The 12,597-nt window shown below is 44.0% G+C and overlaps 1 protein-coding gene across 3 annotated transcripts in view; it reads left to right on the forward strand.

The window, feature by feature from the left end:
* Positions 1 to 10,337, forward strand: part of LOC309372456 (putative oxidoreductase ZK1290.5) — a gene marked incomplete at its 5' end in the record, with an annotated part of 69,559 nt that extends 59,222 nt beyond the window's left edge. For all 3 annotated transcript variants that reach the window (XM_081916096.1, XM_081916095.1, XM_081916097.1), the window contains one exon: positions 10,049 to 10,337. Coding sequence is in view for 2 of the 3 variants with exons in the window: in XM_081916095.1 (XP_081772221.1) it covers positions 10,049 to 10,150 (102 nt within the window). The remainder of the gene's footprint in view (positions 1 to 10,048) is intronic.
* Between the last annotated feature and the right edge of the window lie 2,260 nt (positions 10,338 to 12,597).

The raw sequence follows: 12,597 nt of genomic DNA on the forward strand, positions 1-12,597 counted from the left end.
AAGTTTTGTTGCTAACACTTTGAGCAGAGACAAAGTTTCTCCCCTTGATTACAACTCCTGGGGGAGATTCTGAAAACATTTTGAAGGGATGCCTTAAGGCCCACGCCCTAAATTACATTTGATCATGTTTTTAAGAGACACTTTTCCTACGGGTTCAGTTGGTCCATCTCTCACTTCCAGTAAAGTTTGGGCTTTTTCACATGCTACGTGACTGCAAACTAAGGTTTGACTCGGGAGTGTGTACTTAAGAGCAAAATAAAAAAATTCCTTCCAGTAGCACCTTAGAGACCAACTAAGTTTGTTATTGGTATGAGCTTAGTTGGTCTTTAAGGTGCTACTGGAAGGAATTTTTTTTATTTTGTTTCGACTACGGCAGACCAACACTACCTGTACTTAAGAACAGATCAAGTTGATGAGTGAAATGCTAAAATTACTTGCAAACATGCATTCATTGCAGATTTTCAGATGTATACCTAAGAAGTTTAATTTGTGAATAGGTTTATTATTATTATTACTATTTTTTTGGAAAGCAGGAGCTACTTATATTCTTTGCTGTTGTGTATTCTATGGCAACCTTGATAAATAAACAATAAACAAACACAATGTGCAGGGCAGATCCCTGAATGGCTGATATGAACTGTTGAACTCTGACCACATCTCCCCAGTATATTCACCAGGGAGTATATGCATGTCCTTCATACTTAGATGTGGGTGGCGCTGTGATCTAAACCACTCAGCCTCTTGGGCTTGCTGATTGGAAGGTCGATGGTTTGAATCTACGCAATGGAGTGAGCTCCCGTTGCTCTGTCCCAGCTCCTGCCAACCTAGCAGTTCGAAAGCATATTAAGTGCAAGTAGATAAATAGGTACCGCTGCTGCGGGAAGGTAAAAGGCATTTCCGTGCACTCTGGTTTCCATCACGGTGTCCTGTTGCACCAGAAGTGGTTTAGTCATGCCGACCACGTGACCCAGAAAGCTGTCTGTAGACAAAAGCTGGCCTGAAAGCCAGATGAGCGCCACAACCCCATAGTCGCCTTTGACTGAACCATCCAGGGGTCCTTTACCTTTTACCTTTATCATACTTAGAAGCTTATCTGCCCCTAAAATCTTGTTCTTGTGGTGGAGAAGAAGATGGCTGTGCACTCCCCCAAATCCTTTTTGCATAATTCAGTGGTACCTCAGGTTACAGACTCTTCAGGTTACAGACGCTTCAAGTTACAGACTCCGCTAACCCAGAAATAGTACCTCAGGTTAAGAACTTTGCTTCAGGATGAGAACAGAAATCGCATGGCGGTGGCGCAGCGGCAGCGGGAGGGTCCATTAGCTAAAGTGGTGCTTCAGGTTAAGAACAGTTTCAGGTTAAGAATGGACCTCCGGAACGAATTAAGCACTTAACCCGAGGTACCACTGTACATATTGCAGGTGCTCCACATGGATGCCTGTTCATGACTGCATGAAGGGTGGAAAGTTCCCGATGTTGGGCGCTCCGCCTCCTTCTCCTCTTTCTTAAGGGAGAAGATTCATCTGACACACTCTCTCTCTCTCTCTCTCTCTCTCTCTCTCTCTCTCTCTCTCTCTCACACACACACACACACACACAAACACATACTGTGTGCTGCGCATTACATTTTTGTGCTTTAGGCAAGATGTGCCAATGTGGCCACACATCCATCACAAAATTTGGGTCTTTAAGCCAGGGTAAGCCTCTTAAATGGGCCTTTGTATTTCCTGTAGGAATCACCAGTGCAGCTACTGCAAAAGTGCGGAAGCTTCTCTAAGCTACACCTGAGTATTTCTGCATTATTATTATTTTTGCAGGGCAAGCCTGAGTTGGCTGGAGATTAGATCCAGCTAACCATTTGACCTTGTGTTCTAACCTTAAAAAGCTGATTTGTTGACAGTGAGGAGGGTGTAATGGCAGGTGCGACCAGCACATGGAAATTGTGTGAAAGCACACTTCCTTTCAAAGAACAGTTACTGAAAGTAACAGTTATGTTCTGTGATTTCTCCCCCACCCCAAAGCTTTTCACCACCATTGCTGCTCCTGACAGCTATTTGTTTGACTTCCTTATAGTGCAGAGGGAGGGCAAGTCTTGAGTAAAGCTACCTAAAGCAAGAAAAAATGAGGCCCAGCCTTCTCTAGTGCAACTGACAGCTCGATTGGTTGTTGCATTTAGAATGTGCCGCAGAAGATCGAATGTGAAGGTTTAAGCATTTATATATGGGAAAGTTAGCTGTGAGAGCCAGTGTGGTGTAGTGGTTAAGAGCGGTAGTCTTGTAATCTGGGGAACCGGGTTCGTGTCTCCGCTCCTCCACATGCAGCTGCTGGGTGACCTTGGGCCAGTCACACTTCTCTGAAGTCTCTCAGCCCCACTCACCTCACAGAGTGTTTGTTGTGGGGGAGGAAGGGAAAGGAGAATGTTAGCCACTTTGAGACTCCTCAAAGGGAGTGAAAGGCGGGATATCAAATCCAAACTCTTCTTTAGAGAGAGCCAGTGTGGTGTAGTGGTTAAGAGCGGTGGACTCATAATCTGGTGAACTGGGTTCGATTCCCCACTCCTCCACATGCAGCTGCTGGGTGACCTTGGGCTAGTCACACTTCTCTGAAGTCTCTCAGCCCCACTCGCCTCACAGAGTGTTTGTTGTGGGGGAGGAAGGGAAAGGAGAATGTTAGCCGCTTTGAGACTCCTTTGGGTGGTGATAAAGTGGTATATCAAATCCAAACGCTTCTTCTCACTTCTGTGCAAAGTGCTTCCTTCTCAGTTCTTAAGCAGCACATGGCAGTTATTGGATCACAAAGGTTAAAGAGAGAGCACACAAATTTGGGACGTTAGTGCAAAATGGCACTGCTCATTAGCAAAAGTAAGGATGGTGCAGCTGTACAAGTTAGCACCACAGGTTAAGCAGATCCCTAGAAATAGGGTGCTGGACAAAAACCATGAGGATCCCTGAGGATCTGAAGACTTGCTATACCACAGTGTGCAAAGCACAGCATAGGTGCAGATCCCAACTTGGCCCACAGCACCTTCCTTGCAGACATAATGTGTTACACTTATCAATAAAGCCTCCTCCCATTATCGCAGGAACGGAATACTATTTTCTCATATAAACTGGGAGTCTTCCTGTGTTCTGCTTGCTGTAGCTTTCCATTAACTGGTAGAGAATTTTTCTCGAGCTTTCTGGCATGTTGCTGCATTTAGAAAACAAGGAAAAAGCTGCTCTCGGTTCTTTTGACCAGGAAATAACTTTGGCCTGTGAAGTTTCATATTGCTTGATAAACAGTTTTGAAAAGAAGTAAATTTTTGCCCTTGGAGATGGTTTTGGCACGTTTTCATAGAGCTGGGGCGAAAGAACGCCTAAAAAGTTTTACCGCTTAGCCCACAGGATAGCATCTATTACTTTGTTTCAGCATAGAGTTATTATACTCCTACGGACTTTCAAAGATTGACAGAGGTGTGCTCAATTGATTTCAAATATATTAGAGAATTTACAAGTGCACACATTTTGTTTTTGTTACTAAATCATGTCTATTATGCAATAAGAATTACAGTGCTATCTAGTATACTGGGCTGCGTGTTGCTTGTATTGTTTGTTGGGGCGAAAGAACACGCTTTTATCAGCATATCTCAAGGCCTGGCTTTTGTAATAGTATTATTTATAAATGACATTTACACCCCACTTACCCTCCCAGCAAGCTAAAGGTGGTATGCAAGGATCTCTCTCTCTTCTGCTTTATCCTCAAAACAACACTGTCAGGCATATTAGACTGAGAGACAGTGATGGGCGCAAGGTCAACCCGCAAACTTCTCCATTTCAGTTTGCCACCTGGCAAATAAATTAATATTGACACAACCTCACAGGGTAGGTGCTGGCTAAGGTTGCCAACTCTTCCCCACTCTGCTACACTGGACCCATTCTTGGGCTAGACGCCCACTCACAAATCAGGTTCAATCTTTTCCAGGTATGCTCAATGTACTGAAACGTCTGAGCTGCTGAACTTCTGCTGTTAAATGTACGGGAGCAGAAAGAAAAGAAAAAGGAAAGAGAAGTTGGCAACCTTAGAACTCTATAATGTTCCGAGTGATTCACATTCCTTAAAGCACGATTGCAGCCTACCTGATGTTTTCCAAAGTTCCTAAGCCTGCCGAAATGTTCACAAGAGCGTGATTGTACGTGCCTACTTATGTTAGTCATTTGTGGCTTAGCAATGGTCTGTTGTGGGAGGGCATAGCCAGCTCTTTCCCAACTTAGAGAACACCCCTGTGTGATTTACCTGCAAATAGTTGATCGTGCTACCAGGCTAATGGGTCTTTGTAAGCTGGGCCTATATAAATGATGATTGTAAAGGTAAAGGTACCCCTGACCATTAGGTCCAGTTGTGACCGACTCTGGGGTTGTGCGCTCATCTCACTCTATAGGCCGAGGGAGCCGGCGTTTATCTGCAGACAGCTTCCGGGTCATGTGGCCAGCACTTTGACATGCTTTTGAACTGCTAGATTGGCAGGAGCAGGGACTGAGCAACGGGAGCTCACCCCGTTGTGGGGATTCGAACCGCCGACCTTCTGATCGGCAAGTCCTAGGCTCTGTGGTTTAACCCACAGCGCCACCTGCGTCCCTAATGATGATCATAAATAAGACTAATAAATAGCAGCAGCAATAAAGCAGCTTGACTGTTGATTGATTGATTTATCTATGTTTCGAGTGACCTGAAAGTGGTGGTTTAAAAAGAAAGAGGAAGAAAGAGCTGCTCAGCTATGTTAGGAGTGTCAGATGGTACCACTGTTCAAATTTCAATACCACTCGTGCATGTCCTTTTTTGTATTAGAAACAGAAACATTCGGCCAAAAGAAATTGTTTCGAAAGACAATTTGGAGTATGTAAAGCACAAATGGAGCCCCACCTCGTGTTTCCTCTTAATACAATACCCAAGAGCGTATCCTTCAGTGCCAGAGATAATTAAGAAATGCACCGTACCCATTTAAAACAAATACAACATTCCAAATTTCCTTCTTTGGGCACTTGGTAACTTTCCTCTGTTATTTCCCCATGCATCTGTCAACTGTTTGCTGATTTTCATCATGAAGCAGATTAATACTATAATTCTGTGCATGCCTACTTGCAAACATGTCCCATTGGACTAAACTTGAGTGTCACAGCCTAGAAATGTTAATATCAGTAAAACAAATAGGGCTGACATTTGAATCATAAGTTCTTAGGATGGGACCCCAAAGTTGTTTTCACAAACGCAAGTTTTCCACTTCAATACATTTCAATTTAAAAATGGCTTTTGTAGTCGTTATTTATTCTGTGATCAATATTCAAGAGTGATGCTTCTTTTAATGTTCCAAAAAGGCAGCGGGATGGGAAGGCTTCTCATTTTGCATTTGGGTCTTGCCCAGGGGATAGAAATGTACATTTCCCCGCAGGTTTCCATTATCCCAATGTGCATCCTTCCACAGGGGATGCATTTCTGTAGCTCCTTTGAGTCAAGATCTAGAAACATGCAAATCACTCATGCTTCTTTCACTCTTTATCTGAAACAGCCTGGGCAGAACATATTTGGGGGTGTTTGGTGTAATATAGGTGCTGTTCTGCCCCTGTTATATATTAGCCTGGCCCTTACTCCAAAGACCAGGGCGGCGTGCATACAATCCAGCCTTACAACAGAATAAACTACTACAACCACTCTCGCAAAAATTGCAGTAAAACAACAGAACCTCTTAGCTAGCAGAAATGATAAAGACATCAGTCCCAATCGCCCTTTGCCAAACAGGCTTGGACAGTCAAGTGTGTGGTTCAACTGGTGGAGGGCAGGGAGGGAGAAAACAAATGAGGCCGACAGACATAGCTCAATGGGGAGGGATTTCCATAACTGAGGGGCCGCCACAGAGAAGACCCTAGCCAATCAGGCAGGATCACAAGCAGAGCCTCCCTTGCAGATTTTAAAGGCAGAGTTGGCTGGTCTTCCCATCTTCTCTGACCACTTGCTATGCTGGCTGGGGCTGAAGGGAGTTGGAGTCCAACCCACCATGTGGTTGGCTTCTGGGCTGTCACTGTCTGTGATGGCAGAATTAGACACATTTTTTGAAAGAAGGAAGGGTGGGAGAGAGTTGCTGCCACTAACTCTCGATTTCAGGGGACCATTTTTGCTATGCACTCTTATTGCAAGTTCAAGTCAGAAATTTCCCCATGAGAACTTTCAGCTCAGATTTATTTTTCCCCACCGAATGCAAGTTATTGTGGGGCACCCCCTGAATAAATAAATTACTTTTGGGAGCCAGCCTAGCATGACTTTATGATACTAAGTTTGGCACTCTAGATAGCTTAGGTTTTGCTCATCTGGAAACTGTAGGCAATCCGCTGCACTCGATCACAACTTTTACTTAGGACAGGAGTGAAATTGAGAGTTATTTCTGCAGATAAGCAAAAATCAGCTTTCAGGGGAAATCCCACTTAGCTTGGGTCCTCACACCTGGCCAGAAGTCCTGATAATCTGGACACTTTTAAGCCACAACATAGCATCTTTTGCTAGACCGCTCCAATGATCAGTGGGGGGATGGAAATGGCTGTGAAATAATAAAGAAAAGAGGAAAGATCAACAACGAAAAAAGTCAAAAGGGAAGGGTGAGGCTGATGGCTGCCCAGCTACAGAGTTTCCTGTCTGATTTTTCTGAGGGTAGACTGTTTAATCTCCACTTTTTGTTCAGTCTTTTTTCTTCTTCTTCACTGCAGCTTGCTTATTATATGACTGAAAAGCAGCTCAGACCCTCCAGTTGAGAAATGCCAATGGTGGTTGTAAAATGCACACACAAGGCATTTCTGACCAAGCTGTACATTTGATTGCAGAGAACTGAAGATGCTAGGGCTCCTTTCCATGCCCACAACTTAAGCTAGAAGATAATTATGTCACCGCTCTATAGGCAGTAAGCAGGCTGCAGAAATTATAAGTTCAGAAGCCTCAGAGTCAAAATATATGTACTATGGGCCTGATATACTGTCGTAAACACCAGCCTGTTTCCCTTTAAAGTGGTACAACCGGGTGACGTGAGCTCTGCCTTTTCAAAGCTCTGCTCTTGGATGAAAGTTCCCTTGCCGAAGTAAACAAGGCCTGCGAGTTGTCAGATCTCTTCTGTATGTTTGATATTGGTGGAGTAAAAGATGCTTCTTTTAAATGCCCTGCGGGAGTTAAACAGTTTACTCTTTATGACTCCAGCAAAGACTTCCAATTTGGGAAGCCAGTGTCTGATTACTGAGCACACTTCTCAGGCTTCTATGAAATTCTGCACCTGTGTGAGAGAATGAATTTGCTGGCATAACTTTGCCATGAGACCCTGTTAAATTTCCCTTGAAAGCTTGCTTTAGCCGTCTCTATATGACTGCAGTTTCTCTGCTTTCTTCACCACATAATACCCAAAGCTGGCATTCAGCGTACATCAAAGTATACTACATACCACTCCCATTGTTCCCAATCTGTTTCCTACTTCCCAAAGTTCCAGTAACCTCTCAGTGGAAAATATATAAAGGATGGTATTCATGGCATTTGTTCTGTCAGCATAAGCACTTCTGATTTCACCCAGAAAACTAATCCGTTTTAATTCTCCTCCCCCTGCTCCAGACAAAAGAAAAGCACAGGCATCTTTAAAGGTGCCTATCACGAAAGCTCCCAGACCTGCTTGTCTGCAGTTTGGCAGGTTTCTCTCACAGCTGCAATTTTCAGACCAATTGCCCACAAAACACACTGGGAGATTAAGTGATTTTTATTTTACCTACTCCAAACCTGTGGCTGCTGCCCTTGCAGGAAAACTACTGCAGCTATCCTCTTGAGATTTTACAGGATTCGTACCTCCAAAAGGGTGATCTTGTCTACAAATTTCATCCAGTTCTACCCCAAAATAAAGTTTTAAGATGTTTCCTTAATAAAAAAATAAAACCTTAAAGGTTTCCATCAGAAAGGCCTTTGGAGCTATTTGTAGTTTAACAGGCTTTATCTACTCTGGAGAAGCTAATCTATTTCATCCATAAATTTTCACCCTGCAAATTTCATCCACTTCTGTGGTACATTATATAATATAAATCACAAGATGCTGTGTGTTCTGTTTCTCTTGAGGTAGGGCACGTTGATTCTATGATCAAAAAGGCGGCTCAGTCACAAAGGGCTTGGGAGATCTCAAAGAAGCTCACGTTTGGGCAATAATGCAATTCTAAGTTGAGGGAATTCTACTATAAACTTCACCCCTATTTTCATTCTACAGCTGAAGGATCATTTTATTTGCTTCTGCTGTGCATCCTTTCCCCATGATGGAGCAGCTCTTCGGGATTTTTCTTTTACTATTTCCCGGATGTTGCTTTACGGAGTCAATAGTTTCTTAGCTTATTCAGGTTATTTTTCAGTTGATTCATCTGAATATTTGCAGGGGGTTGGACTCGATGTCTCTTGTGGTCCCTTCCAACTCTCCAATTCTATGATTTTGTTTGTGAAGCCCTGCTTTCCATCCTTTGGATCAGTGACCACTTCTATCCAACTGGAGACAAATTTCATCCATGCATGCCTGAATCCTTCTTTCTAAGGACTGATATTTGTATTGCTATCTAAGCATATTCCTCTGGCACCAGCTACTATGTTAGCTTTGGGGGTGTGGGTGCTGCCAAAAGCTGCTAACATATGAACTGAGTTCTAGTCAGCTATTTGGGTGGAATTGCATATGCTTAAGAAGTTCCGTGAGAAAAAACCTAGCTCTTCTGCAGTGTCCAGGGTTGTCTGTGATGCAAACTTAAGGGAACAGTTTGTGCACTGATTGGTCCGAGGTCGACACACACACTGCATTGTTCCTGCTTCTGGAGAGAGAATTCCTCAGGTTCTCACTCCCAGTGAATGAAAGCATAATGAGACTTTTGAAGAGGCATAAGTGTAGGAGAACACTTATGAATTCACCCAGGCACCTTAGGAGCACAATTACATCCCTCCCTGTGCATCTGTTGGGTTTAGAGAAGGTAATAACTCCACCTGACAGTATTCCTTTGCAAAAGGAAAGCATCAACTTGTGCTGGTCTAAGTAAAAAAAAAAAGGGGGGGGGATTGAGAATGGTTTCAAATTTGTTTCCAAATAATGACCTTCGCAATCTGAAGCATGATTAAGCTCTGACAGTGCCTATGCTAAAATGAAATGGACTTTTAAAGTTAGTAGTATGTATGTATGTATGTATGTATGTATGTATATGTATGTATGTATCTATGTATGTATGTTGGGTCATTTGGCCTATAGGCATTCAAGGTTACTACAAACAAGCTGAATACAGACTATTGTTTTTAAGTGAATTGGAAGTGATTTGAGAAGTGTTTTGCTAATCCCATGTCATTTCCATACAGTTATTCCAGCCAACTTTTTTCTCTCTTGGTCAGATTTGTTTTGCTGGTTTTTGAAACCATGCAGATCCTGTTAGCCTAAGTAGCAGTAGATTGTATAAAACAGGACTTCTTTTCTTCTTCTTCTTCTTTGGCGATCACTCGTAGCCAAGTAAGATTGTCTTCCATGAACACGGCCTTAACAGAGAGTCCATAAGTGACTGTAGAGGCAAATTCTTGATCCACACATCCTTCCACAGTGGGGACATGCAGTATTTAAATGTGTTTATACTACATTTTTTAAGATTTGCCTTGAGATTGTCTATAAACCGCTTTTGTTGACCACCAACATTACATTTTCCATTCTTAAGTTGGGAATAGAGTAGTTGCTTTGGAAAACGATAATTAGGCATCCGAACAACATGACCAGTCCAACGAAGTTGATGTTGAAGAATCATTGCTTCGACATCGGTGATCTTTGCTTCTTCCAGTACACTGGCATTAGTTTGCCTGTCTTCCCAAGTGATGCCGAAATCCAGCATTTCCTGAGCTCTGCGAGTGCAGCATTCTTCCAATTGAAGTGCAGAGTGTTTGAGGACCAGGCCATTTGCAGGGAAACCAAAACCAGGACTAAGGTTGAGTTTGCTATGGTTGCATTAGCAGTATACCAAGAGTATTATAACATTTGACATCTTTTTCTTTTCAGGTCTTTGACTTTAGTCTGAAAAAAGAAGATATGGCATTTTTAAACTCCATGAATATTGACAGAAAACTGATTCACCTTACCTACCCATTATGGAAAGGATAATCTTAAAACATTGCAATGGCTCAAACCATGAAGATATCAGAACTACACAGATCCGACTTGCTATAAATTTATTTTAGACAGCCCAATATTCCCATCTTCTTACCTCATTAAAATACCTTTCAGGAAATCATGAGTCATTCTTCATCCCAACTAAATCAAAATAAAGTGATATTATAGAAGACAGCAACAGCCTTGTGATTCTTGCCACGTGCGAGGCAAACGGGATTTGCCATTGTATGCTAGTGGAAATGAGCTGGTCTGGTTAATTTAATGAAATGCCCACATACAGTTTTGCATGAAAGCCACTAAATCAGTTTAGAACCAGATGCTCCTATTAGATCATCACAGTCTTGTTTTACTGGCAATAAAGATCTTTAAACAAGTAGTAGCCCTTGCTTCATGAAAGCTCTTTTAATTCAAACTTCTTGTAAACAACAGATCCTTCACTTAGTTAAGGTGCAGACAAGGAGGCAGCATGTAGATAAGCTTCACTGTGCCTGCAGTGCCATAGACCAGTGCTTCCCAAAGGGGCGGGGGTGGGATTACTGGAAGAGTACATATCTTAAAAAGGTAAAGGGACCCCTGACCATTAGGTCCAGTCGTGATTGACTCTGGGGTTGCAGCGCTCATCTCGCTTTATTGGCTGAGGGAGCCGGTGTACAGCTTCCAGGTCATGTGGCCAGCATGACTAAGCCGCTTCTGGCGAACCAGAGCAGCACACGGAAACGCTGTTTACCTTCCCACCGGAGTGGTACCTATTTATCTACTTGCACTTTGACGTTCTTTCGAACTGCTAGGTTGGCAGGAGCAGGGACCGAGCAACGGGAGCTCACTCCGTCGCGGGGATTCGAACCACCGACCTTGTACATGTCTTAACTTATTCCTTTTCTATTATGGTTTGAACAGAGGTATCACTGTTGTCCTTTCCTCCCAAGTGAATAACCTTCACTGAAGTCACGTTTTCTGAGGACATCCTAGGAACTAGAGAACAGAGGTGGAGCTAGCTGCTTCGGCCCCTGGAGTGGCGCACAAGCTGTGCACCCAGGGGTGGGGCGAGTGTCTCAGCGGGCGGGGCAAGCATCCCAAGGGGTGCCGCCCACAGCGAGCATCCAAGGAGGGCACCACGGTGAGCGTCCCAAGGAGCTAGCTGCCCATAGGGGGTGGAGTGAGCCACCCACCCATGGCAGGCTGCTTCCTGGGCAGGGAGGAGGGAGCCGCAAAGCTTTGCCAGCAGCCTTCCTCCCTTCCTTCTTTTGACAGCTCGGGGGAGGCTCCCCCCCCAGGAAGCAGCCCTGGAGTGGGGGGGCAATGGCACGCTGCCCACCCATGACTCCCAAGCTTCCCCTGAGCTGCCAAAACGAACGGGGAAGGGGAAAAGGCCGCTGGCAAGGGGGCACAGCTCTGCCCCTTCCTCCAGCGGTTTGGGGTAGGCTTGGGAGTTGCGGGTGGGGGGCACACTGAATGTCTCTCCCCTCAGGGATGACACCCAGGAGGGACCACCTCCACCGTCCCCCCTTCCTCCGCCCCTGCTTCAGAATGCGGAAGTAAAGTATGTTAAGGCAGAATTTCAAATGTTATATTGAAGCAGTTGTTTGTGTGAACAGCAGTGAGAAAATCCTATACACACATGGGAGTTTGCCCCATTGAACTCTCCAGGGCTTGCTTCTGAGTAGACGTGTACAGGGTTGTGCCCATTTTTCATCCAATTACTCCTGCAGGACTATCGTGTGCTGTTTTGTTTGCCTTTGTTCACAAGAACCGATGCCTTTTCTGCCATGGCGTCAGAAGGTTTCCAATCCTGACATTATCTAAAAATGAAACCTTTATATCCCATTACCACACATTCTGAGTCACTCCATCCCTTCGATTGTGTAATGTTACTCTGACATACCAAATCCCTCCGAGTAGGATACATAAGAACAAGTTTCACAAAGAAAGGAACATATTGTTTGTTTTCAGCCTCCGTTAGCTCACTTCCTTTCAGTTGTCTCGATAAATTAGCAAAATATGTCCAGGCTGTAGCCGTGAGGCCTTTTGCAAAGGGGTATCCTTACGTGATTCTCCATGCTTTCTCTCTGACAGTTGCAATTTAACGGTTCTCTTGTTATGTCCGACGTCTATCAACTCAAAACATGAGCGTGTTAGGGTTCCACAGTTGATGGAATTGACAGAGCAGTTTTATCTGAGTCATTCAGAAACAGGCGTGCGGCAATTGAAACGGATGGTTTGCAAAACAAAACACACATGCAAGTAAGTGCATAAGTGAGGCGTTCCGTTCTGCTCCTTGATAATTTGTAACTGCTGAGAAAAATGCCCAGGATAGAGATTCATTTAACAGGACAGGAATCCCCCCCCCCCCGTGTGATTATTAGTATCCTGTGGTTGTGGATCATATTCACCATTTACGCCAAGCCAAGCTGGAATGTTTTCTTTCTCGGGTCTTAGAA

This window comes from Podarcis melisellensis (genome assembly GCF_964234715.1).
Source record: "Podarcis melisellensis genome assembly, chromosome: 6".
Classification (NCBI taxonomy): domain Eukaryota; kingdom Metazoa; phylum Chordata; class Lepidosauria; order Squamata; family Lacertidae; genus Podarcis; species Podarcis melisellensis.